The sequence below is a fragment of the Pelodiscus sinensis genome, chromosome 1 (genome assembly GCF_052426305.1).
Source record: "Pelodiscus sinensis isolate ZL-2025 chromosome 1, ASM5242630v1, whole genome shotgun sequence".
Lineage (NCBI taxonomy): Eukaryota > Metazoa > Chordata > Testudines > Trionychidae > Pelodiscus > Pelodiscus sinensis.
The window spans coordinates 5,759,042-5,786,334 of NC_143052.1; the positions used below are offsets into that span (position 1 = coordinate 5,759,042).

At 49.1% G+C, this 27,293-nt stretch overlaps 1 protein-coding gene and 1 long non-coding RNA gene across 4 annotated transcripts in view; both read right to left on the bottom strand.

The window, feature by feature from the left end:
• Positions 1–395: 395 nt before the first annotated feature.
• On the bottom strand, positions 396–4,669 carry LOC142828035 (uncharacterized). Its single transcript, XR_012902953.2, has 2 exons — positions 3,772–4,669; positions 396–3,671 (listed from the first exon to the last, which is right to left on the bottom strand). It is a non-coding gene; the product is annotated as an uncharacterized LOC142828035 (long non-coding RNA).
• A 532-nt stretch (positions 4,670–5,201) lies between these two features.
• KLHDC10 (kelch domain containing 10) overlaps positions 5,202–27,293 on the bottom strand; it is a 33,417-nt gene continuing 11,325 nt past the window's right edge. Inside the window, exons 2-10 of one of the 3 annotated variants that reach the window (XM_075925337.2) lie at positions 22,059–22,148; positions 18,953–19,174; positions 17,695–17,849; positions 16,519–16,667; positions 15,441–15,525; positions 14,153–14,219; positions 13,023–13,070; positions 11,568–11,707; positions 5,202–6,334 (exon numbers count right to left, since the gene is read on the bottom strand). In XM_075925337.2, coding sequence (XP_075781452.2) covers positions 6,125–6,334; positions 11,568–11,707; positions 13,023–13,070; positions 14,153–14,219; positions 15,441–15,525; positions 16,519–16,667; positions 17,695–17,849; positions 18,953–19,174; positions 22,059–22,148 — 1,166 coding nt within the window. In that variant the 3' untranslated portion in view covers positions 5,202–6,124. Of the gene's footprint in view, positions 6,335–11,567; positions 11,708–13,022; positions 13,071–14,152; positions 14,220–15,440; positions 15,526–16,518; positions 16,668–17,694; positions 17,850–18,952; positions 19,175–22,058; positions 22,149–26,063; positions 26,343–27,293 lie in introns of all 3 variants that reach the window. The other 2 variants (XM_075925352.2, XM_075925346.2) reach the window with 2 other exon arrangements.

Genomic DNA, 27,293 nt, shown 5'->3' on the forward strand with positions numbered 1-27,293 from the left:
CTAAATCCACACTGGCTGCACGTAGCATGCTTAATAAAAGGAGAGTTGGAGCCAGTGTGGACAGACAAGGGGGGGGGGTCTCATCAGGTTTTCAACCAAAGTGAGAGGACAGACGTTGGGGCATGCGAAACAGCTGTCAGAGCTGCCTTCGAACACCTACATTGCAACCAGCGCTGCCCCTACTCCTAAGAGTTTTGTGCTTAGATCCTTGGATTAAAAAAGTGCTTTTACGGTATCTTTGGAAGACATGGGTATAGAATCCACCCCTTCTCCCCACACACAGCCACGACGGGCCCCTTGCTGCGAAGTGAGCTGAACATGGCACGGGTAGACACAGAGCCAACAGAAATGGCAAACACCAGCAGCACAGGGGACGTTAAGGAACGAAGCATGTGATGGGGACAGGGGTGTTTTTATTGGATCTTAAAAAAGAAAACAAATAGCAAAACACTGACAAGGTCTATAAATACAGGCAAGTACATCTTTTGGTCACCCCTTCGCCCTCCCGCCGACCCAGCACGACTCCATACTGCAGCACGGAGGGAAGTAAGGAATGACCACCCATTAGCTGCATGCACAGCAGACTCCCACACTAAATAATACACGGACAGGGCTGGGATGCACTGACTTAATGCCAGGCTAACACAGGGGCTGGCCCCACGCTCCCCAGCTGGGAAGAGGGCACCAGTTCATTCCTCAGCACCAAATAAACTGCATGAACACAGCCCACTTCCACCCCCACCCCCCACATCCCTAGAGCGAGAATAACTTCACACTGGACTCTGCATCCATTCCAAACACCACGAGAACATGCCCCTTGGGTCTAGCAGCATCTAGCACTGGCTGCTGCTGCTGGCCTTCGATGACCAGGGTGGGGATGGAAAACAACAGTAGAGGGTTACAAAGCATAAGACTGGGTAAAAATCATGGCAACCGGATTAGCTGGTGGTTCCCCTTCAGCCACGAGAGTTAGTCACCATGTTAAAGGAGCAATAAACGAAGTGCCGCGGAGAGGCAGCTGGGCACTGAGGACTCAGGACATTCGATTGCAACAGATTTAGGGCCAGCACATTGTGGAAACATGGGGAGAGGAGCAGCGGGCGTGAGCCTCCAGCATCCTTGGTTGGCTGGCAGCGTGTGGTGCAGGGAAGAGCGTTTGGATTGTCATAGCCATCCCCTCCTAGCGGAATGTGTTTGCCCAACCCTCTTCAGGGCTGTCACCGGGCGGGTTTCTCTGGGCAGAAAGCTGAGGCACAGGCTGCCTACAGCAGGGCAGTACCGGCTAGTCAACCTGTAAACAACAGAGCCACTCTCCAGGTTTCAAACACCACTCCTGGAAGAGCCATCCACATGACAGCACCCCTCGGTATTTCCCTCCCGTCAGGGTCACAGCACAGCTATGAGAAAATCACCAGATGGTCACTCTACCGTCACCACTTGGGAGAGTTAGTTTAGTTACTCACAGGAGACCAAACCCTACAACCATTACTCATTCCTATTTGCTCAAGGAAAAGCCAAGAAGGGGCTTGCGTCCAGAGGTGCCGAGTGCTAACCGCCACTCATGCTGTTAGCTGGGGGAAGCTCTGCACCATTTGGGGTCAGGGGAGAAAGACTGCAACACTTACATTCCTGTTTCTTTAAGCAATGGCAGAGTCAAACAATTAAGTGGGTTATTGGCTCCTCTGACATGTAGAAAGAATATAACTGACTGACATCTACTTGAGATTGAATTAACCACTCTATACCCCACGAGCAGCAAACCGGAAAATTGGAAGCGGAAGCTGAGATCTCTTCTTTATTGAGATATGGAGAGTTTAGTGGCAGGAATTTCTCCACCCTCAGTACAAAGCCACTAACCCTTTTACAGGCTCTAGAGAACTCCCGTGCGTGGTCCAGACGTTCACAGGGTTGGTACCAAGAGGTTTGCTAGTGTTACAAAGTTCATACTGCAGAGAAAAATGACGGATTTTATTATGCATCTCTTCCAGCTGCACCAGAAAGCCCTGGTGCAAACAAGCATGGCCTCAGAAGCACAACAGAGAGCAAAACAGTCTTTGGGAAGGGGTGAGAGTTCTTGAACTCTCAGCTTGGCAGCTAAATAGAGAGTCTGTAATTGTCCCAGAATGGAGTCAGCTGTTTCAGGCAGCACTCTGAAGCACAGTGAGTGCAGGGGAACAGCACCCTGGAGAGGTAAGAACTATGGATCTGTGGTTACAAAGTACAAGACTTCCAAGACTGTGCAGGCAGGCAGGCAAACTTTACAGACTTAGTTTGCAGATGAGGCATGGAAGGTGGGAAGAGACCCTGTTCCGTTGAGTTACAGGCCCATGGAAAAGGAGGTTTTTTCTACTGACAAACACCAATAAGAGGAAAAAGAAAATGTAGCTGAAGCTGCTCGTTTTGAAATAGTAAAATAACTGTGGTTGGAACATTACGAGGAAACAAGGTTTCTCTGCAGACTGTAGCTAGTTTTGCCACACTTCAAATCTTCGATCCGGCAGATTAAGTAACTTGGCATAATCCTTTCCCTTCGGATCCAAAACCCCAGCAGCCATACAGAGTATTTCTATTTACAATCCCTTTCAAAGCCCACAGGAAAGGACAGTCCTACCACGGATCTCCAATTTCTGCAGCTCAGAGGAGACTCGTGTCCAAGTGGAGGATGGTTGTTGCCTCACTTCACTTCGAGGCATCAGGTGATGCGGAGAAACCATCAGTCTATGATGGACAGGCTGAAATGAGCTTGATTCTTGATGTTCATAGCAGGATCCAACTTCCCTGGAAGTCACTGGGAGGGGAGGATGCTTAGCTGTAGCTCTAGGTGCTAATGTAGAAGAGGTAAAGCAAACATGAGCCCAAGTTTCAAGGTGCACAGGGACCTAGCCTAGCCTCACCAAACAGCACGGAGGCCAGCCACCTTGACTGGCACTTAGAGACCGGCAATAGGACTCTGCAGGAGTGAAAGTCCATTACGAAGACTGCAAGAGGCAGGGATGAGCTTGTGTTGCCTCCCGAGCCGGGAACAGCATGAGCAAGGCAAGTCGCATCACGAGCATCCTTCAGAAGGCCAACGTAACGCAGAGCCCGTCAAGTGGACAAGAGACCTGCGTGTGTAGAGCAGGCGCGTGCGAGCACACAGGTCCCCTCCAGCCCTTTTACCGCTGCCTTCGGGATTGCTGGAAGAATGGGCGCACGCACCAGGCTAACGCACACTGGAGACACGGGAAGGAAGAGCCCGCGCTTGCTTGTGCTACACGATGTTCCTGGTCCAACGGGAGACCCTAAGGCTTGGTGCAGCTGTGGAATCTTTGCAAGGGCAGAGGGGAGCCACCAGAATAAGGCCAAAGGGACCAGCTCAGAGAGAGGGAAGCATCGAGTCAGTCCTCCGGAGTATTTTCTGGAAGTGGAGCTAGGAGAAGAGCTTCACACATCTGGGGGAGCTCTCCTGTACTGCAGCCTCAGTCTCTGAACAGGGCCTGCAAGCCCAGGAGCTGAGGGCTCACCAGCTAGACATCTTAAGAAGGAGGGCTACAAACAGCCACCTGTACGGCTAGATACTGATGGGATGGTCTGTCCACTGATCCCGGACATCCGGCTCCACCCGGTGCTCAGGTCAGACAGCGGCATGCAGCAATGCCAGCAGGTGGACGCTTCAGCCGCTGCCGCTCAGACTAGTACCAGAGAGAGGACAGAAAGTGAAGTGAAACATCCAGGCACAGAGACCTTCTGCCATAGGGTCCTCCTCTGAAGACGGATGAGACTAGAACAAACCTTGGAGACCGAGAGGCCAACACACTGGCCATCCCGTGATGCTAGGCTTCAGGAGAAACAATGCAGGAGGTCTTAAGCAGGTCTCTGTGTGGATATCGGCAGCCATCCTGCAGGCTCAGAAGACATCTAGTTTTTCCTTGCGGCTGATTGACTCCTGCTAAACAACACTTAAGGGGCCCAAGACGACACAATTAACAGCATTAAAAATCACACAACAAACAAGCAGGGTTTGAATTACAAGGCACTGAAAGATGTTTACATTTGACAAGCTCCCACATCCTTTATTCCACCGAATCCAGGAAAGAAAGCTAAATTATAGTGAAATACGGACCCAAATTGATGGGGTGGGGGAATCTGCAAAGGAAACTGTGGAAGTCCTCCAACACGAGCGCGATTGGGTAGACTGTGAGCAGCGGAGCTGGGAACAAAACAGTAGCTGTAGAGATTCATCAGCCTTCAGGTAAGTCTTGTGGGTTTTGCTGCTGGGATGTATTTAACGCTACTGCAACCTCTTAAAAGAAAAGCAGACTCTAATATTGGAGTTAAGATACTGGAGGGGGAAAGTTATTTGGGAAAGCTACTAAAAAAGGCACTTAACAAAAAATGGTCTGAGAAATCCAATTGTTTTGATCAAACCCAACGTCTTCGCAAAGTTGCTCCACATTTGATGGCCAGTTGTGTACATTCACTAGAGCTGGTTTCACAGTGACATGGAGCATGAAGAGAAAGAAGTCAACATTTCTCCCTTCCCGCTTCTGTAGAAAGGCAAACCGTGTTCACAGCAAATACGAGACAAACCATTCCTCTCCCCACCAAGGGTACATCTAGACCACATGCCTCTGTCGCCAGAGGCATGTAGATTAGGCTACCAGACATAGGTAAATGAAGCGGCGATTTAAATAATCGCTGCTTCATTTAAATTTAAATGGCTGCCGCGCTGTGCCGATCAGCTGTTTGTCGGCACACCGTGGTAGTCTGGATGCGCAGGGGTCGACATCAAAGGCATTTGTCGACCTCCCAGGTATGCCTCCTGGGATGAGGTTTACCTGGGAGGTCGACAAATGCCTTTGATGTCGACCCCCGCACGTCCAGACTACCACGCTGTGCCGACAAACAGCTGATCGGCACAGCGCGGCAGCCATTTAAATTTAAATGAAGCGGCAATTATTTAAATCGCCGCTTCATTTTCCTATGTCGGGTAGCCTAATCTACATGCCTCTGGCGACAGAGGCATGTAATCTAGACGTACCCCAAGAGACAAACCATTCCTCTCCCCCACGTTTTACAACACATGGTGTTTCCTGTGAAAAACAAGCCATTAATTTTGGGAGGAAGGATCGGTTCACAGAAGTTAAAAAAAGCCAGACAGAAAAGGAATAAAACAAAGCATTGGACAGGCAATCCAGAGAAAATTCCACTGGCTGAGGGGGGGGGGGGGGAACAGACTCATGGAACAAGCTAAAAAGTTATGCGTGGGTGGAGGGGACACAGGTGGGCAAGACCCTGAATTATGGAGGGCATGACATACGTAAGGTTACAGACAGCTTTAAAATCGATATAGTACGTTTCCTCTATCAGCTTTTTCAGAGTGCTACAAGGGCAGGAAGGAGAAGATTCCGAGTACCACACTGCTCCTTCCCACCACCTGTTCAGAGAAAACTACACAGTAGTCTGTATGCGGCCATTTTGTAACCACTCTTCCAGGCAGACATTTCAATATGAAAAGGGAAGGAACAGTGACACTGTCGCTTGAAACCACCGCGTGCTGCAGCAACGTTTCAGAAGGCCTGTGCCGTTTTCACCGGCTACTGCCACATCCCAGCCACCTCCCAGAACTCAAAGACAACGCTCGTATGCCCACCACACACACAAGTCGTCAGGCAGTGAAAGCTATACAGAGGCAGGGCCAACTGTGGCATTCAGAGCATGGATGCAGCTGGGCACCAAGGGGAACTTTCAGTCCAACAGGTGGCTGAATGGCTGCCGTGGGCATCTTCTAATGAGTTAAATGCACCTTTAGAAGCAATAAGTTAAACACCGTGTGTCAGCAGGAGCTGCCGCAATGTCTAAGCCCCTCCCTCAAATTTATTAGGCTACCGGCACGTGCAAACAAAGGCTGGTGGCTGTCCGTGATGAACAAGTTCTGAACAGCATCTTAGTTCCTGCCTAATGTATTTGTAGAGATCCATAAATAAAAATCTGATTTCCATAAACATTCACAGAAAGGCATGGGCTGTATCTGCTGAGTAAGGCGCTGCGCGCCGGGTTCTCCCCTCTCCTCCGCAGCGGCATCCGTAAGGGGCAGGGGGTCTTTTTAGTGCTTTTAGGACAGGGAGAGGACAGCAAGGAGCTCTCATTTCAATCGCTCAATGAGTCCCTGTGTGAGGCCCAGGCGCAAAAGCTGCGATCTGGAGAGAGTTGTTAGATGAGGGAAGAATCCCAGCAGCTTCTCCCAGGCCAGTTCCAGGAGGCTGGGGACTACCAGCCACATCTTAAATAAGGAGCCAGTCCGTTTGTTTTCGTGGATGTTGACCACCCCTCCGTGGACGTACATGCAGCCAGCCTGGGCGGAAACAGGACAAGAGGGAGCGTTACTCACGCTGGCGCACGGAACGCAGCGCGCCAGGCACTGGGTGCGGCGGGACACTTCGGACGCTCCGGCCCGTCGCAGACAAACCCCGCCCGCTCCGTGTGGAGAGAACCGAGCATCTGGACAGGCAGCAGTGGCCTCAGTGAAGCAAGGCAGCAATGGTCCCCCTCATTTCCCCAGGCGGGCGCAGAAAGAATGGTGTGTGCACCCATACAGAGATGGGGTGGGACTCAGGGGGTCGGAGTGTGGGAGGGGGCTCAGGCAGAGGACTGGGGTGCTGGGGGGCAGGCTCTCAGGGGGGGCTGTAGATGAGGGGTTTGAGGTGCTGGCTGTGGCAGGGAGAGAGGACTCCTCCCAACTCTCTTTCCCCACAGCAGCACCTGCGGGAGAGGCACCTCCCCAGGGCCGCAGCAGCTTGGGAGCCGGGGCTAGGGAAGAGGAGCTACTCCCACCGAGAGCACCTGCACAGCCCTTGCGAGGCTGCTGCGTAGCTTGGCGGGAACTTAGCAAGGATGAATGGGGAAAAACATGTCAACTATCTGACTAGGTAAGCACTAGAGGCTGTGGAATACCCACTGTTGGAGGTTTTCAAGAACAGGTTGAACACAGACCTTTCTGGGACGGTCTAGGTCGGGGTGGGCAATAATTTTTGCAGGAGGGGGCACTCCATCAATTTTAGGAAGTCACCAGGGGCTGGCTCTGGGCCCAGGTGGGAGGGACAGGACCCCACGCAGAAGGAGCTGGGCACCAGGGAGCTAGATAGAGTGTGTATGTGTGTGACAGAGGCTCTCATGCAAGTGAATGTCACACAGATTTACACAGATTGTGTGTGCGATTGTGCAGCACAGAGACTGGGAGTGTATGTGAGAGAGCCAGAGACACAGTGTGCGTCTGTACAGTGACTGTGTGCCGTGTGAGAGAGAGCCAGAGCCAGAGACACAGTGTGCGTCTGTACAGTGACTGTGTGCCGTGTGAGAGAGAGAGAGAGAGAGAGAGAGAGAGACACAGCGCCAGAGACACAGTGTGCATCTGTACAGTGACTGTGTGCCGTGTGAGAGACACACAGAGCCAGAGACACAGTGTGCATCTGTACAGTGACTGTGTGCCGTGTGAGAGAGACACAGAGCCAGAGACACAGTGTGCGTCTGTACAGTGACTGTGCCGTGTGAGAGAGAGAGAGAGAGAGAGAGAGAGAGAGAGAGCCAGAGACAGTGTGCATCTGTACAGTGACTGTGTGCCGTGTGAGAGAGAGAGACAGAGACAGAGACACAGTGTGCGTCTGTAGAGTGACTGTGTGCCGTGAGAGACAGAGCCAGAGACGCAGTGTGCATCTGTACAGTGACTGTGTGCCGTCAGAGAGAGAGCCAGAGACACAGTGTGCGTCTGTACAGTGACTGTGTGCCGTCAGAGAGAGAGCCAGAGACACAGTGTGCGTCTGTACAGTGACTGTGTGCCATGTGAGAGAGAGAGCCAGAGACACAGTGTGCATCTGTACAGTGACTGTGTGCCGTGCGAGAGAGAGAGCCAGAGACACAGTGTGCGTCTGTAGAGTGACTGTGTGCCGTCTGAGAGACAGAGCCAGAGACACAGTGTGCATCTGTACAGTGACTGTGTGCCGTCAGAGAGAGAGCCAGAGACACAGTGTGCGTCTGTAGAGTGACTGTGTGCCGTGTGAGAGAGAGAGACAGAGACACAGTGTGCATCTGTACAGTGACTGTGTGCCGTGTGAGAGAGAGAGAGAGCCAGAGACACAGTGTGCGTCTGTACAGTGACTGTGTGCCGTGAGAGACAGAGCGCCAGAGACACAGTGTGCGACTGTACAGTGACTGTGTGCCGTGAGAGAGAGAGAGAGCGCCAGAGACACAGTGTGCGTCTGTACAGTGACTGTGTGCCGTGTGAGAGAGAGAGAGCGCCAGAGACACAGTATGCGTCTGTACAGTGACTGTGTGCCGTGTGAGAGAGAGAGCGAGAGCCAGAGACACAGTGTGCGTCTGTACAGTGACTGTGTGCCGTGTGAGAGAGCGAGAGAGAGCCAGAGACACAGTGTGCGTCTGTACAGTGACTGTGTGCCGTGTGAGAGAGAGAGCGAGAGCCAGAGACACAGTGTGCGTCTGTACAGTGACTGTGTGCCGTGTGAGAGAGCGAGAGAGAGCCAGAGACACAGTGTGCGTCTGTACAGTGACTGTGTGCCGTGTGAGAGAGAGAGCGAGAGCCAGAGACACAGTGTGCGTCTGTACAGTGACTGTGTGCCGTGTGAGAGAGAGAGCGAGAGCCAGAGACACAGTGTGCGTCTGTACAGTGACTGTGTGCCGTGTGAGAGAGAGCGAACCAGAGACACAGTGTGCGTCTGTACAGTGACTGTGTGCCGTGTGCTGCCCCTTTAAGAAAACCCATTTAGAGGCTTTTTGGCCACATCAGGCTCCCGCCAGCCAACACCATCTTTAATGGCTGCGTCGGACGGCTCCCCTGCCCAGGTCAGCACAGAGAGCCAGGAGGAGGGGACCGTTTTTGGGGATGTGGGGGCAGCTTTATGAGCCACAGGTGAGGAGGGGGAGGGGAAGAGTTGCATGCGGCTCACGATCCAGGGGTTGGCCACGGCTGGAGTAGGTGACCTCCCGTGGGCCCTTCCAGCCCTATATTTCTGTTTGCTCTGTACAATTAAGGACACTTTTGGATGTAAAGTTCACATGTTCTGCTGCTGATCAGCCAGCAGAGGGAGCACAACCGACCCTGTGCCAGGCCAGGTCTGGACACCGCTGCTGCGGCCACAGAACAGCAACGCCATGAGAGAGCCATCAGAAAGCGCGGCTTGGCAGCTTACCTTAAGGGGAGCCTATTCCCGCAATCATTCCCAAATGTCCTACTAGAATGGGGCGGGTTAGCTTCGGGGCCTGAGGGCCACATCATAGAAACTGAACGTCGGGCCATGAATGCTAATGACATTGGGGCTGGCGTGCAGGAGGGGATGCTGGAGCAGGTGAGGGCTCTGGCTAGAGCTGGGCAGGAGGGGAACCAGAGCCAGGGCAAGGGATTGAGGCTCCCATTGGCTGGGGACCACGACCAATGGGAGCTGCAGGGGTGCGCAGGGGAGCTGCCTGGCTGCGCTTCTGGGTAGGAGCTCGACTGGGGGGAGCACATAGGGGCGGGTGGGGGGCCCTCAGGGGTGCAGCTCCCAGAAGCTACGGCATTCCCCTCCTCTCCCTCTGGTCGCGCTCCTACCCAGATGCGCAGCCAGGCCTCTGCGCACCACCCCATCCACAGGTGCTACCCCTGCAGCTCCCATTGGCCGTGGTCCCCAGCCAATGGGAGCCATAAAGCTGGCACTTGGAGTGGGACAATGTGCAGAGCCCCCAGGCTGCCTCAGGCATAGGAGCTGGAGGAGGGACATGTCACTGCTTCTGGGAGCCACAGAGCAGGGCAAGCTCCCAACCCAGCTCTCTGGCCCAAGCTCGAAGGCCAGATTTCAAGGTCTGACAGGCCGGACCTTTGCCCACCTCTGCACTCAAGCCACTTGGATTTATGGCTAAGACTCAGGACCAGGCCTACAACGGACAAGCCAAAGGCAAAGCTGAGGGGGTGGGGAGCCAATTATCTTTTACTGAACCAATGTCTGCTGGCGAGAGGGGCGAGCTAGAAGGGTCAGGCATGTAAGAGAACTGTACAAACACAGCGACGGGTTAGAAAAGCCAGAAGTCCAGAGAGCAGAGGGCCTGTTAACCTCAGCCGCCCTCCCCCCAGGAAGTCTAAGCCAGCCCCGTGAACCCATTAAAAACAGGCTGGCGACCCACTCTGAGGTCTGAACCCACAGTTTGAGAAGCTCCGATTTAAAAGGATGCCAAGTCCTCCTTATGCAGTAGCTAGTTGGGAACAGCTCCCATGACTGACCCACCAGGATTCCTACTCCTGCACTGCCCAGCAGGCTTGGAGATTGCTTTCTGATGCTTACCCAGGTGAGCATCCCCTCAAGACATCTGGGCACCCGGCTGACCATGGACTCCCTGCAATCCCTCAGAGGGGCAAATCCCTAGCAGTAGGCTGGTTTTTCCTTGAGCTAGGTGACAAGGGTTCCTGTAAGAACCATTCCTTTGGGCTAAAGCAGTCTGAAGACGAGGGCACAGCAGTGCTGCTTTCTGGAAGGACGGCATCCCAGATGCTGTGGCCACCAGAGACCACTGGACTCGGCAATTCCTGTTCCAGAGGCAGGAACTCAGCCCTTAGGCTCCCCGTCAGCTCCCAAAAGCAGTGGTATGTCCCCCATAGGCTGCTCCGAGCACTGCCCCATCTGCAGGGGCCGCCCCTGCAGCTCCCATTGGTTGTGGTGCCCAGCCAATGGGAGCTAAAGAGTCGGCACTGGGGGAGGGACAATGTGCAGAGCCCCCCTGGCTGCCCAACGAAAACGTTCTTTACTGACGCCGATGGCTACGTAAGCGAGAATCCTGCCAGGCTACAGTCTGACTTTGCCGCAGTCTGGAAATACCTACATGGGAAACACATTTGACAGTGGGCTCTTCCATCTAGTGGCAAAAGGCATAACATGCACCAATGTCTGGAAGAAGAGACTAGACACGGTGAGAGCGGAAATGAGGGTGCGTCTACACAGCACCCTAAACTCAAAATCAGAGACGCAATTTGCCCCCCGCAAATTATCTCTTATTTTGAATCTATTTTGAAATAGCTTATTTTGAAATTTGGCGTGGCTACACAGCACCAAATTTCAAAACAATGCGCTATTTCGAGCCATCCCTTATCCTGCATGGAACGAGGTTTATGATGGTGAAATAGCACACCCGTTATTTAAAAAAATATTTCAAAGTAACGGGTGGCTTGTGTAGATGTGGGGGAGCTATTTTGGGATACCTTCAGTATCCTAAAATCGTGGTGATGTGTAGACGTACCCTAAAGGTGTCCATTTTTAACTGGAAGAGGAACTAACCACAGCAGCAAGGACTGCGGGGGATTCGCCATCACTAGCTCTTTTTCAATCAAGATAGGCTTTTTTCTAAGGGCTCTGCTCTAGGAATTACGCTGGGAAAGTGCTCTGGCCTGTGTTTTATACAAGAAATCAGACTAGATGCTTGCAACAGTCACCTCTGGTCTGGGAATGTACATTTCAGAGCCACGTACCAGTCAGAATGAGCGAGTGAGTGAATGAATGAAGCTGTGCCTAGCAAGGCACATAGGGAAGAGACAGACAACAGCCACTTACTGGTGTGACAGCAGCACAGTGAAAATAAACCGGCTCCGGCATGACCGCTGGTAGCTTCGCCCACTGGAAAGTTTGAAGATTTAGCTTCCAGAGGTCTCCCAAGATCACTTCTCCGTCGTATCCGCCACAGACAAACACATCTAGGGAAAGGGGAAAACCAGCGCCCGGTGCTTAGAAGCCAATCGAGCAGGATGATGGGCCCCGGCCAGTCCGCTTTGCAGTCCAAGTGAGATCTAGAGAAGCGCTTCTCAGAACAACCACGGCAGGGAGCAGAGCCTCAGATAATGTGAACACCCCCCTCCCATTCACTCATGCACAGATCACCTCCCTGCCCACAACACCCAGATGGCAATTTTCATGTAAGTAACTGCTGCGAGATGCAGACAGAATCGGCCCTGCTGGAGAAATCCGTGTATTGCCCGTGCTCAAGGGCTGCTGCTTTAAAAACAAAACAAAAAAGTCTTAAGATCAAGCTGAGACCAGATTACTCGTGGTTTGGTCTGATGAGGCTGCCATCTCCTTTAGCATGGAAGCCTCAGCTGAAAGAGCTGGAAGTTGAGAGTCACCGTTTAGTGTCTTCAGGAGCTGCATGCGAGTTAGGTCTTAACCAGCTTGTGTGGCTGCTAGGGGTGGGAGAGTAGCCGATTAGTTGACTATTTGCATTCCTCCTGCCTCCCCCTTCCCTCCCCCTCCACTGCCTCTGTATCAGAGGCAGCAAAGGCGGCGGGGGGGGGGGGGGGGAGCAGGAGTTATTGCTGGGGGGAGCTGGCTTAAAAGCCGGTTCTGCTCACCACTGTCTCTGTCCCCACTGCTTCCAATAGAAGGGAGTAATGGAGGCTGCTCCAGCAGCAGCCCCTGGCCATGGGGGGGTCCCAACTTCCTGCTGAGACCCAACTTTAGGGGAGTCCTGAATGTAGTGGGAGCCAGGTAGGCAGGCAACCCAACTCAATCCCTTAAGCCACAAGGTCTTACTACATGTAAAAGGCAGAGGCGCAGTAGGGACAGCGAGCCCTTCCCCGACTACTCAATTAGCTGATTAATCGAAATTTAACATCCCTAGTAGCAAGAGACACTTCTTAAGCTCCATCCAACTGGCTCCACTGAGCACAAGAAGAGGTACTCAAGACACATTAGTTACCATGTGTATCATCGCCTTCTGCTGGTGACACTTCACAGATACCGAAACTTAAGGTTTCTGATATACTGTGGAGTCAGACATTCCCATGAAGTGCCGTGTCCTCAAACCCATAGAGGATGGCAAGCATCATGCTGGCTTGGGCCTTCTGTTTCTCTCACACACACACACACATCCCTGCTTTTCTTTGAGGGTCTGCTGTAGGATCAGAGACAGCATTCACCACATTACAGGGACCAGACCATCCCATTTCTTACCCTGCTGGGGCAAGCTCGCTAAGTGTACTTGACGCATCAGCGCAGATCAATTGCTATTCTTACCATTTTTTATTTGTACACAACTGTGGCATCTTCTGGCTGCTGGGAAACCTGCAAAAAGATCTGGGTCATGAACATCAAACTGAGAAACCTACGTGCCACTTAACAGCTTGGCCACGTGTCACACAGATATAAGCCAGTTCATTATTGGTACAGAAATGACACCCCCCCCCCTTCTTTTAAGATCCCCACCACATTGCTGCCAAATTGCTAATTTAACAGTTCTATTTAATAGTTTCCATATTCTCTACTTCTCAGGTTTCAGCAATAGTGACACCCCCCGCCCTCCCAAGGGCCAATATGGTTAATGCGAGTCTAATCCACTTTGCAGGGACGGGGAGAAGATCTCACAGCCCCCCACCTGCCACTCCGAACTCTGGGTTACAGATGACAGGTGTCAGGGCTCTGTAAGCTTAAGGGGCCTGGGTGACTCAGGAAGTGGTGGAATGACTTTTCCCGGAAATGACAAGCCAGACTGACTGTCTCAACCCTACCAGTTAGTAAACTAACAGGGTTCCAGACAGATTTATTCCAGCTGCTGGTGTAAAGAAGGGTGTATCTACACTGCACCCTTCCCTCGAAATAAGCTATGCAATTTGTGCTACACAGATTGCCAGTGGCGGCCTGTCCATAGGCGTGAACAAGGTGGTCACTTAGGGCACCAAATTAAACAGCCATTGAGGGGTTTGGAGGCGGGGGCGCTGATAGCGCATTTCGCCTACAGCGCCAGTTGCCGGCAGCTCATCTAGGGCCGCTCCTGCAGATTGCAAAGCTTATTACAAAATAACTGTCTACACAGCACCAAATTTCGAAATAACTCGCTATTCCAAAATGCCCCTTAACCCTCATGGAACGAGGGTTACTAGGACATTGGAATAAGCCGAAATCTATTTTGAAATAACGGGCTGCTCCAATAGACACGGAATAGCTATTTCAGGATACTTCCGGTATCCCAAAATAGCTCCGCAGGGTAGACATAGCTGAAGTGAGCAGGGCTAGGAACAGCAGACATGTTCAGACACAGCAGCATTACAAAAGCCCTTGAAAATTCAATGCCATCTGCTATTTGAAGGCAATCTTCCCTATCTCCCAAGCTACATAAAAGAGTCAGAGATCTGCAATTCCAAACTTACCTATTTTCTTATGGGGTCTCGTTGCAATTTCCTCCCAGGTGTTTGTTTCAAGGTTATATGCATGGATCTTAAGAAGGACAAAGATGACACATTAGCCATAATTTATAGGGAGAGGCAGCTACTGGTACAAGACTCAATACTGCTCTGGTGCTTAACACCCAATCAGCTCCACGGCTGTGAGAAAGAACTGAGGGCACACAACATATTGGAGCATCAGGAAAAGATCTTCACTGTCAAGAATGAAGCCACTATAAATAACTTTTCACCCTGGTTTTGACACAAAGAGATCACAAAATGTTGCCCACAGAAAATCCAGGCAGAAAAGCACGGTCACAACACAGAAGCATGACAGTATTTTCAGACTGGATTGAACTATTATGGAGTCCCGCAATGGAAGGAAGAAATACATGGAGCACAAAATCATTTCAACTGTGACAAATATGAAGTTTTGGAAAATGCAGCTTCGTTTAGAGTCCTCTTCCTGTCTATGAAATGGCATCGAAAACCTATTTCCTCCACACAAAAAAGCAGACAAGACAAAGCATTTACCATTAGAAACAGAGTATAAATTGGGGAGCGGGGGGTGTTAAGAGACACATCTGAATTCCAATATTTTAATTCCTTTTAATGATTCCAGTCAATGCCTTCTGATTTTGGCACGCTTGGTACCTCTGGAATGATGTTCTAGCAGAACATCATTTTCACACCTGAGGGAATTCGGCACCAAACATAAGAGGAATTCTGCAAATGTTGTAGATAAATGAATGTGGCAATTCCAGTACGGCAGCGGGGAGCACAGGCCGCTGGCAGCACAGGTAGGTGATCAGCCTGCAGTCCCTCTGCCCCCCAGCACGTGGACTTGGCAGTGAGGCTGCACCCAATTCCTACAGGGCCAGTGCCAGGCCTGCCCCATAGTTCATGTCCAGCACCAGTGTCTCCCCCACAGTGATTTACCCTCCTGCTGCCTGCTCCGAGGGCCCGAAACGACACACTTGTGCTGCCAGGACAGGGAGCATGACCACTTGTGGCTTCCCTTTGCTTCCCCCTCAAGAAAGCTGTTTTTCCGCAGGGAAGCAAAGAAATCTGCACGTGACATGAATTGTGCCAATTCCCCAGGAGTACACTTACAATGGGCTCCTCTCCTTTCTTCTGCTTATCCCAATTCTTATCACTTTGTGTCAAGATAGGATGGCATGCGAGCGACGAAGAGCACGTGTCAATTGTGCCCTGCTGTGTCTCAACCCGTACATTGCCAGATGCACAGACTTATTTATTTCCATCTCTTTACCTTATCCAAGGAATAAGCTGTCCAGGAAGTTCCACCTCCCAAGATATAAATCCTCTGCCCATCATGTGCGATTTCGTGTCTGTACCTGAGGGCGCAAAGCCAGGTACATTTAGCATCACAAGCAGCTAATCACTCCTCCGTGCGCCAGCACAAAGCTACTCTCAACATGACTAGATTGAGCGGTTCAAGGGTTCAGGCAGACACGGCCTCAGTCACTTGTTCTGAAGCAGTCGCCAGCAGTGGGAGTGTTACTAGAGTGCTCTGGGATCTTTCACTAGCAACCCAGACAGCAAACCCAAACCCAGAGAGAAATAAATAAGGCATCGTTACCACTGCACTGCACAAAACCAGCTTGACTTTCTTCTGATCTCCCACACCACAGTACAGGATCAGATGAGCGATGGAAGTGTTGGATCACATGCAGATGACGGCCCTCCCCCACACTTCACCAGCTGCATCTGTTTTAGTATTCTCAGTCTAGTTCGGGTGTCAAGACTTAGGCTTTTGCTACCGCTCTCATGGGATCCATACATGTGGCTACAGGTTGAACCTCTCTAGTTCAGATCTCTGATCCGGAAACATCTGTGGTTTGGCATGATTTGAGTTAGCCAGATGTCTGCTTTCCATGGGCGTGGCCAAGTGTCCCAAGGTCCCATACAGTTGTCCACAACTGCCAGTCCTGGCTCGCAGTGTTCTGTGTTATTTAGCTCTAATTTACCCCTAAATGTTTTTTTGACGGCCCAGTAAGCAGCAGGAGTGTTGGTAAAGCTGCTAGACTATATTGACCTTCCATGGTCTAGAAAATTCTCTGGTTTGGAACCGGTCAGGTCCCGAGGGTGCCGGACTAGAGAGATTCAACCTGTAGTACAATTAAACATGTCCATTAGCTCTTTCACCTTCTCCCACTTTCAAGTGCAGCACGTTCGATACTCACAAGGCTCTCGAGAAAACCTGTTTGCCATGAGAGCAGAGAGCCTGTTCAGGTTTCCACATCGCGTCTCTCCTAAGATTGCTTTCACAATATGCTTCTTAGGATAAACTAAAGCTCGCAGGAAACATAAAAACGTCTGTCTCTCACCTCTCCTCTGGCATATCACAGTGCATGTTGTTGGGTTTCAGTTGTATCCATTCCCTTGTGTTAAGGTCTAATTTATGTAGATCTGTGCTATAAATGTAACCAGTTGTTCCTCCAAAAACATATAAGGAGCCATTAATGATAGCCATCGCCTGGAAGAGAAGGAAAGCAAGCAAGCAGGCTTATTAGAAGGGATGTGTTAGCACAGTGCGTGAAGAAAGGTGAGATTTCTCTCTGTTGACCTTTCACTCTCTCCTCCTGGGGAGGTGGGTGACCTAAGGCAACGGGAGACCCCTCCCATCCCCACAGCAAGCGAATTAAATGCTGCAGTTATGCGGCTGTAGCATTTTAAGTGTAGACACCACCTTCAAATGACAGCCAAAAGCAGAAGGAAGGAACAAAAGAACGGCCACACTGGGTCAGACCAACCGTTCATCTAACCCAGTGTCCTGTCTGCCGACAGTGGCCAATATCAGATGCCCCAGAGGGAGGGAACATCAGGTAATCCTCATGTGATCCCTCTCCTGTCACCCATTTCCAGACAGAGGCTAGGGACGCCATTCCTACCCATCCTGGCTAATAGTCATTGATGGACCTAACCTCCATGAATCTATCTAGCTCTCATTTGAACCCTGTTAAAGTCCTAGTCTTCACCACATCCTCTAGCAAGGAGTTCCACTGGTTGACTGTGCACTGAGTGAAGAAAAACTTCCTTTTCTTTGTTTTAAACCTGTTGCCTATTCATTTCATTTGGTGACCCCTCATTCTTATATTGTGGGAATAAGTAACTAACTTTTCCTTATTCACTTTCTCCACACCCGTCGTGATTTTATAGACCTCTATATAAGGGGAGGGGGAAGACACTAAATAAAACAATAAGCAGGTAGCTTAGTGCTGGCATTCCCTGCAAGCTGTGCGCTTGTGCGACCACTCAGGAGAGATTCCAATGTCACCCAGCTGATTAGCAGAGCGCCCGCAGCTAGGTTTTGTGTTTCTACAGGTGGTGCACATAAGTTTATTCTTCACATGGATGGAAAAGATTAGAGGGAACATTGCTTAGCACATGCATAGCTTCTAACTCAACTGGGGCAGAGTTGCACCCCACCCATTTGGGCCAAGAGAAAACTACTCAGTAAGGGTTGTCTTTTGCCCCCCCTTCTCCGCGGTTACACTTGGTACCTGTCCATATATTCGATTTGGTTTCTTCCCTCGGCAGCTGAGCAGGGCCCATCGCTTGTACTTCACATTGCAGACATGGACGTCATTGCCGTTGCTCTCCCCAAACGGGATCCCGGTGCCCCCAAATACCAAGAGGTTGTTCCCATGCAAGACAACTAGGGGAAAGCAGCAGAGAGTTGGGTTACGTTCGGCTCCGGAAGAATGGAAAGGGACTGCGCAGTTGCGTCTCTGCCGAGAGGACAAAGAACCAACAGTTCACGGCGGCTTTTAGGGAAGTCGGAACACTCTGCGGTTAGTGCTGGTCACCTGCAGATCTTGGAGAGCTGCGCAGGAGACAGGTGTGCATGCACAGGGTAAGTGTCTGCATGCCAGGGGGATGTGGGCCTAAACTGTCAAGGACATCTAGGGATTTGGGATGCTTATGAATAGGGATGTGAAGGACTAGTCGGCTAGTGCTTCCTCCCCCTTGCTGCCTCTATCTAATAGAGGCAGCAGGGGGAGAGGAGAAGAAGGGGTACTTCAAAGCAGCAGCGCCACTTGAAGACTGGAGCCAGACCTTGGGCTCCACGAGGTGCTGACACTTAGAAAAGCCAAGTGCAACTCAGGGCCAGCTGGGGTGTCCCCAGGCTGCACGTGGCATTTCAAAGTGGCAGTGTCGTGTGGAGCCCAGGATCAGCTGGGAACTTCCCAGCTGACCCCAGGCTCTGTGCAGCACTGTTGCTTTGAAACGCCGCGGGGAGCCTGGTGTCAGGCTCCTCATGGCATTTCAAAGCAGCAGCGCTGCATGGAGCTCGGGATCAGCTCGGGACCCCAGGCTCCACGTGGTGCTTTCGCCTTTGTAGGGCTGTTGCTACACTTCAAAGGCAGAGCCGCCCTGTCGACTAATCAAATAGTGGATGCAAAATGCATCCACTATTTGATTAGTCAATTATCTGACACTGAACATCCTTACTTAAGAAAGGGCTGATTTCCAGCAAGCACTATACACCCGTTCTCTAAAAGTCAGGCCCCTTCAAGTCGTCCACGCTGAATCTCTACTGTGGCTTTAGACTGACAGCCGGCACTTTCACCTCATCCGCCAACTTCCTAATCAGCATTCTGAAAGAGGACGACTGACCAAAGACACAGCAAGGCTGTGGGAGAGCGCACACACAGCACAGCTCTCTCACTGCTCTGGTTACACACGCTGTCTTTCCACAGATGGACCCGCCCAGCAATAGGGCGTTCTGCTAGAACCGACTTCACAGACAGTACTCACGTGACATGGATGCTAGCTCTCTGGGCATGTAACCCTCGGTGCCCATTTGATGCCATGTGCCTGTAGCAAAGTTATATCGCCAAAGCTCCCTGAAGAGAGGGTAGTCTTCATTCTCTGGCCCTCCAGACTCATCGTAATCCGGGTTATACCCTCCAAACACGTACAGGTTGGCGTTATCGGCTACACACCGATGGCCGCTCCTTGCTGGTGGGGCTCGGTGACCTACAGGAGGAAGTTATTTTTACTAAATATATACAGAAGGTTTGGGTAACCAAAGAAGGAAGGAACAAGGTTTGTGGGGAATCACAGGAGGATGCTGCAGTGGATGAAATTTCAGCTTCCAAACAAAACAGATGGCATTAGACTGCAATGCTTATTGTTGGGGTGTGCGCGTCATGCTAAGAAGTTGGTATGTCCATCTCTCTGCGAAGGTCTTCTCTCAACAACTTGCCTTCAAGGACCTGCATATCCAACATCTCATCCTACACTACTCTAGTCGTCCTGGCCTTGCCTATTCAGATGCTCTCTTATGCACAGGACAGCCCTTACAACCTTTCAAATCCTCCTGCCAAGCTCCTGGTTTCAGACTTCATTCCAGACACGTCACGTTGAGAGGGAAGAGCGAACACGTCATGATTTAGCCGCACTCACTCATTAGCTCCTCCACCCCACCCCCTTTATCATTCGTTCCTCTGGGGCTTGGTCTAGATTGCAAGATTGCAGGCAGGGAGTTGTTGCTCGTGCGTGTCTGTGAAGCACCTCGCACATCTATGAGGTTGATCCAAACAAAGTCATTAAGCTTCAGAACAGCACAGTAAGAACATCCTGAAAGACCAACACAAAGGCCTTAAGAATACTGTCTGGAGCACAGCAGGGAGCCCAAACGAGAACACGGGCTATGTGAAATGGTAGGCACCTGGCACATAGCGCTCCAAATGTAAGTCCTTTGCATGCCCGCTCCTCCCCCAGAGCATTAGTTTTAAAAGGCCGGGTTTGGGCAGCTCCAAGGCGACACTGAAAATGAGGCTGGTGCCAAATACAATGTGGATGTACCTGCTCTGCCCAGGCCTCTTTCCTACTACGAAGCAGCAACAACTCTGCCACCACGCAGCAGATACATTCTCCTTGATCCTGTGTGCGCGCGCATGCACGCACACACATGCACACCAGCACTGGACAGCACGCTAATCCCTCTAGGAGTAGGGGCTAAAATGCGGGGGTGAGGAGGGACAGAGTACCAGTAAGTCCCGCAGCAGAGTCACCATCAGCTGTCATTTTAAGTCCTCCTGGTAGACTAACGCCAAGAGGCTAAGACTTGGACAGCCACAATCTTGCTAGAGGGTGACACGAAGTCTTCACTGCCCCGGACAAGCAAACAGAAAATAATTCCCTGATTGCTTTAGTTCAATACGCACTCAGAACCAGACCCAGGCTGCTTCTTCAGGACCTGGAGCCACAGAGGTGGTGGCCTAAATACTGAGCTGGGTATCTCTGATGCCACCATTCTGCTGAGATGCCCACTTGCAGGCATCACTGTGTGCTACCTGAAAACATCCCCAGAGCCATCTGTCTAGAAAAGCTAACAGCAGAAAGATTCTCTCCCAACATCATTCTGGATAAGCAAGGGTAGAAAGAGTTCAGTATGAAGCATTGTTACCCAGGGAAAGGGCTTTTAACTGTAGGGCTAACTCAGTGGATCTGTTTATTGCAGCAGTCAGACAGACCGGCGTTGAACGTATAAAAACTACACCCCACGCTCAAGAATTCAGCTACACTCACTGAACTTAGTACAGGTAGTGCAGACAGTACCACTGATATTTCAGACTGCCCAACACTTTCCTTTATAAATAACCAAACTGGGGTCCGATAACTGTACTTCTATTTTAGCCCTTTGGGTTGAAATTCCCCGTGTCATGTTTTTGGCTCTGGCTTTTAGTTAGAGCAGCTCCTCTTTTTCCAAGGAAGAGTAGGGGGGAAAACAGTGTTTGTTCCTTAAAAAAAAAAAAAAAAAAAACCATTCTTCTAGCCATTGCCGAGAACTGCTTTTGGCTCAGGGAGGTGATATCTGGCAGGAGGGTCAAGACGGTGTCTTTTTCCAGGCCGGAGAGAATTTGCTTAAATTTGACCAAGTTAAACTGAAAAAAGACAATTCACATGTGCTCAGAGATTCAGAGTTTAGCAGCTAAATTTGCCAAACATTCTCTACTGAAGATGCTCCATCTCTGAGCTGAGCTTCTTGGAAGTTTTGCAAGATTGGCCTTAATCTCTCAGCTTCCCACATGCCAACTGGGAATGTCGCCATGTAATCTCACAAGAGTGTCATGAAGACAGCTTTATTAGTGTTTATGAAACACTCAAATACTTTGGGGAGACTGCCAAAGAAATGCTAAGAGGAAATACACCATCCAAAACCTACACTGAATACAAAAGTAGGTAAGGTAAAGGAGACCAGGGGCTTTATACTGAACGTGGAGAGTTATTTGGGAGGACCCTCCCCACCCGCAAGGGCTGCTCCAGCCCCACAAGAGCTGGGAGCCGGCAGCCCAGCGCAGGGCCAGAAGCAGCCCCTCCCCTAGTCCTAAACCATGTAAAAATGGCCAGACTGGGTCAGACCAACGGTCCATCTAGCCTAGTATCCTGTCTGCAAACAGTGGCCAATGCCAGGTGCCCCAGAGGGAATAAACAGAACAGGGAATCATCAGGTGATCTACTTCCTGTTGATCAGACAGGGGCTATGGACACCATCCCTGCCCATCCTGGCTAACAGGCATTGATGCACCTACCCTCCATGATTTTACATGTAGCATCTCACAATGCCCGGACCTAGTGTGTTTCAATTATCAGTTTCCCATACAGGACAGATGTGTCACACACAACACGATTTGCTGAGAGTACAACAGTGGTCTTGTTTCAAAGATGCAATTCTCAAAATTCCATTTAGAAAGTTAGATCAGAAAGCGACATAACAGGATGGGCCAAGCACACTTTTAAACACCTGTGTTTATACACAGCCAAACCACAGTCACTCCTTATTAATCAGTATGTGGAACGCGCAGAATTTAGAAGAGGTTCCCATCACCCACACACAGTGATCAGCGCCACCCACCTGCTCTGAAAGACCTCTTACGGACCTTTAGGATGGGACGAGACCGAGGGAAGCGTCTAATTAGCACCAATCGTATTTTCTTCTTAGAGCCTGTTACCACAATTACCAGCAATGAGTCAGATACATACACAGGACATCAGTAGCAGCAGCAAGGTAAGCATCAAGAAAAATACAAAGCATCATCACTAAAGGTGGTGTAAACTATGAGTACAGTAGAAGCAGATGTGCTTAAACTGGTTCCGTGTCTGCTAGGGATGTTAGCTACTGGGTAATAAAACAGTCGTGTAACCTCATGAATTCTTGTCAGTTAGTCGACTATTTATAGTCCCTGTGGGCAGAGCCAGTAGCTTGAGCTATGTGCTACACCAGAGGCAGCAGCACTGGGTGACAGCAGCCCCTGTCCTCTGGGATCCAAGCTCCCCATGGACAGAGGCTGTTATCGGGTCCATCCTATGTTCATGGTAGCCTGGGCTAGCCCACAGACAGAGGCTGCTTTTAAGCCAGCTTCCCCCAGCACTGGCTCCTGCTTCCCTCCTCCCCAGCAAGGAGTGTGTGCGTGCAAGTAGTCAACTAGATTAACTGATAAACCTAGACTTACTGGTTAATCAACTAGTCAGATACTCGTTCACGTCCCTATCATCTGCCAGATTAAGGGACAACCATTGTGTACATTTGTTCTGATCAAATTCAGTAGCAGTGTGCTGCCACCTCGTGGCTAAGACTCTATTTTATGCTGTGTCTAGGAATCAAATGCTTTTCATAGCTGTCATCACTCAAAGACAATGAGTAGGAAGGGGGGGGGGAATAAAACCCAATCAATTTCATCCTAGCTCCTTTCCTGCTTTCATCACTAGCTCCATCTCTGCTGTGTGGATTTTAAAATCTCACCAGAGAAAAATAACCAGAAATGGACTACAGCCGGTCCCCGACTTACGAACGGGTTACGTTCCGAATAGCTGGTCATAACTCGATTTGTTCGTAGCTGGAAATACACTTTGAGTGCTTCGTATGGGGTAACCAACCACCAACACAGCAGCAATCAACAACGAAAAATAGAAACACACGAAAAAAACACCACTGCAGCAACAGCAAACTGTATTTAACAAACATGAACATGAAATACAAAACACAATGCAGTAATTTAAATACAGTAATGTGAACTGAATTATTTGGATGAGGAATTGGAGGAGTAAAAAACTACAGTAACAATCATCAACAGATTCATCTTCTACTTCAGCAGTTCCTTTGCTTGTAGAAGGCATTGTTTCAGTGTGGGAGGCAGCACTGCTGGGGGCTTTCTTTAAAAAAAATATCCATTTTGGACTGGACAATTTGTTTTTTCTTCTCGTTATATATTTCCTTATAGCAAGCCAGGGCATCCTGAATTAAACGATTCACCTTTGAGAATCTCGCAATATTAGGGTCCATTTTTTATTTTGCTGAAAGCTGCAGCCATTTCTTTCATCACAAAGTTTTTGGGGGCTGCTGCTTCTTCTTGGGCTCTTTGTCTCTCTTCCTCTGCTACCCTCTCCACCTCGAGCTGCATTAAATCTTCATTCCTCAGTGCCTCCCCAACACCCTCAACCAGTTGGTGTATGTCTTCATTATCCATTTCCAGATCCACTTCTTTCGCTAGCTGTACAATGTTATTAGAAATGTCTTCCAGTGCCTTTTCTTTTTCAAAGCCTTTGAAACAGTTTTTCCTTCCATGCGCTATTCGTACATTGTGGAGTGACTTCTTCCCACCCTGCAGCAATGTTCCTTATGCAATGCAGAATGTTGTAGTCCTTCCAAAATTCATGTGTTTTGCCGTTTTGGCATTCTGTGGCAGCTACTGCCTTTGCAAATGTGTTGCGAAGATAATATGCTTTGAAAGCAGCTATGACCCCCTGGTCCATGAGTTGGAGAATAGATGTGTTGTTGGGAGGCAGAAACACCACTTTCACGTCGGAATGGAAGTCATTTAGGTATTGAGGGTGACCTGGAGCATTATCCAAAATAAGAAAAATTTGGAAAGGAATTCCTTTCTCCAGAAAATATGACTTGACTTCAGGGATGAAGCAGTTCATGAACCAATCTTCAAAAAGTGTAAGCGTCATCCAGGCTCTCTTATTAGCACATTAATGGACTGGTAAAGTAGCCTTGCTGATATTCTTGAAGGCTCTAGGGTTTTCAGAGCGATAAATCAAGACTGGTTTCAATGTATACCCAGAAACATTGCCTCCTAACAAGACTGTTAGACGATATTTGAAAGCCTTATAACCAAGCATAGTTTTTGCTTCCCTATGTATGTAGGTATGTTCGGGCATTTTCTTCCAAAAGAGACCTGTCTCATCAACATTAAAGATCTGTTCTGGAAAATTATTTCCCTCTTATCAGCTTATCCAATTCTTCTATGAAAGTTTCTGCTGCTTTCGAATCAGCACTGGCTGCCTCCCCACTTAATTTCACATTATGAAGGTTTGGACGCATCTTGAAACGGTTAAACCAACTGTGACTGGCAGTGAAAGTTTGGTCATAGTCATACCCCTCCTTTTTATTTAAGTCTTCAAAAAGACTATGAGCCTTTGCTTGTATCGTCATGAGACTTAATGGCGTGCGTTTTTCAATTTGGTCTTCCATCCAAAGCACTAAGAGTTTTTCCATTTCCAGGATGGGACCTGCTCTTTGCTTTGTTAGAATTTTTGATTTCATAAGAGCAGACCTTTTCACTGCTTCACGAATGCGATCGCTATCCTTTATAATGGTGCTGACAGTGGATTTCGATAGCCCTAACTTACGCGACATGAAGGACACTGTTTGACCCCCTTCGTATTGTCTCGCTATCGCTATTTTCTGTTCTAAATCAATAGTTTTTCTCTTTCTTTTCTCACCCCCCTTATCACTAGCCCTTTTTCTTTTACTTGACATGATGGCCACAAGCAAACACCGAAAACACTGAGCGAATGAAATGTAAACACGCTGCCCGACCGCAGACTGGCAAACACAGCATGCTGCTCCTAAGTCGAGGTGGTCGTAAGTCAGGGAACAGCTGTAGATGATTAGTGGAAAATAGCATAATCCCTCCCGACACCTTCAATATTTACAAATATTGGCACACATCTCAGATTCACCAGCCTCAGTTGTCTTTCCAATGTGTTCATGAATTTTGCAGCGTTATGGAAATTAACACAAGATGTGAGTTTGTTAACGAGGCCATTTGTATCCTTACTGCAAATCACTGCAATGGTTTGATGCAGTTATCTATTTTTAAACGCACCCTGTGTTACAATGCCAACATATTAATGTGTGGTGGTCATTAAGGCCAACAGGTTAAGTTTGGCTTGCCAACATATAGGTTTACTGACATGATCTCATCACTAGGGTGATGGCCCCCGAAAAGTGGGTTTGATCCAAGCTTATTTTAACAAGATACCATTCAAGCCAAATAAACAAGCAGCCAAATTCATTCAAACTCAGTTAGCAAGAAACGTAATCAACTTCCTTTTTTCAATCCCCACACCCCACTACATTTCACACTGCACTGCAGAGAAGGTTTCATGCTTCTGGAGCTGCAAGGGAAGCATTCACAGTAACTGAAATGTGTTGCAGCGGTGAGTAACTTACACCAAGATGTGTGCCGAAGTAGGAGGTTTGCTTAAGATGGTGGTAATTTGTAAATTGCATACAAGATGTATTTTGGCCATCACTACGATGAAAGGCAACTGCCTAAAAGGACTCGCCTCTTATGCAACATTGCTGTCCTTGTTCAGCATAAATGACATTAGCCAGGGAAGAAACTATACGAAATGTTTTGTGACAACAGAGTCACTTGTTACATGTGCCAAATCAGTAACCAAAAGGTTATTGCCCTCAAGTCTACATTACCTTATTAAAGATTATCTGATGCTTTAAAAGGTGACCTGCAAAGGAAAAATATGAAACATCCATCCTTTTTGGTTTGCTTATAATGAACACAATCTAACAGGAGGGGTTTTTTATTCATTTGTTTGACATCAGAAGTACCTGGAAGGTCAAGTCTTGTCTTGTTTATTTTTTTGCTGGCGGTTTCCTTGGAGGACAAAGAGCTCAGCTCAGCCTTCAACTGGAAAGTCCAGGGCATGGAATCTTTTCAGCAACAACAACAAAAAACCCTCTTGCAGCTGCTTGTCAGGCACGGATTTAAATTAGTGTGAGAGCCTAAATAAATCTCTCTTCCCTTTTATTTCCTGGGTATTTGATATAATCCCACCAGCTCTCCATTTGTCCATAAAGTATTCCAGGGGAAATAAGAAGATAAGCCACCTGTATTTGTATTTAAAAGACAAGCAGAAAAGAGATTTTAGAAAAAAAAAAATCTCAAACTTTTATACAGCATAAATGTGTCACCAAAAAAGCAAACCTCCTTTGCAGGTCACCTTTCAATAAAATTAACCAACCCCCAATAAACCTTCGGATTAACTACAGATCAAGCAGGAAGTTGTCAAGAGAGTGCTTAGATACAAACAGATTGGAGTCCAAATTCCATTCTTGGTTACACATACGCAGAACCCAATGGAGTTAATGAAAATTCTGCATAAGTAAGGGTTTTGCCCATGAAAGCTCATGATACTATGTTTATTTTTGTTAGTCTCCAAGGTGCCACAGGACTAGCTGTTTTTAAATTTACAGACTGACACAGCTATCTCTCTGAGATTGCACAAATAAGCAACAGCCTTGGTTCCACATATCTGTATGAGTCATTCCAAGATCTCACTCTCATAAAGAGATTCAAAACAGAGAGAGTTTACTTGCCAAGATAGACACCAGAAGCCAACATTACCATCCAAATAGGCTCTTGCTAGTTCAGAAGTGACAGTTTAATTTCAGACTATACAAGTACTATTAAAACTCTTCATTTGCATCTTTAGAACACCCTGACACCTGTACATCATGCACATTGCTAATCTAATGCATCCCCGTTACCCTCACCCACGCCTTCTCCATTGTGGACAGCAGCTACCTGTTTCTTTGCCTTTTGAAGGAGTCAGAAAGCTCTTTACGGCAGAGCGCTGACATGTTCGTGGAGGCCACTGCCTCAATTCAGTAATGAACACCCCTAATAACTTGAATAATTCAATAACTTGAATCTCGGATTAGGGCCACTTCACTCTTCTATCTTGCTCCTTTTAGCAAGCACTTTTCAAAAAGTACTCCGGAAGCTAAAGTACAGGATTTCCACTCTATGCAAACAGGGAAAGCTTGGGGAACCCAGAG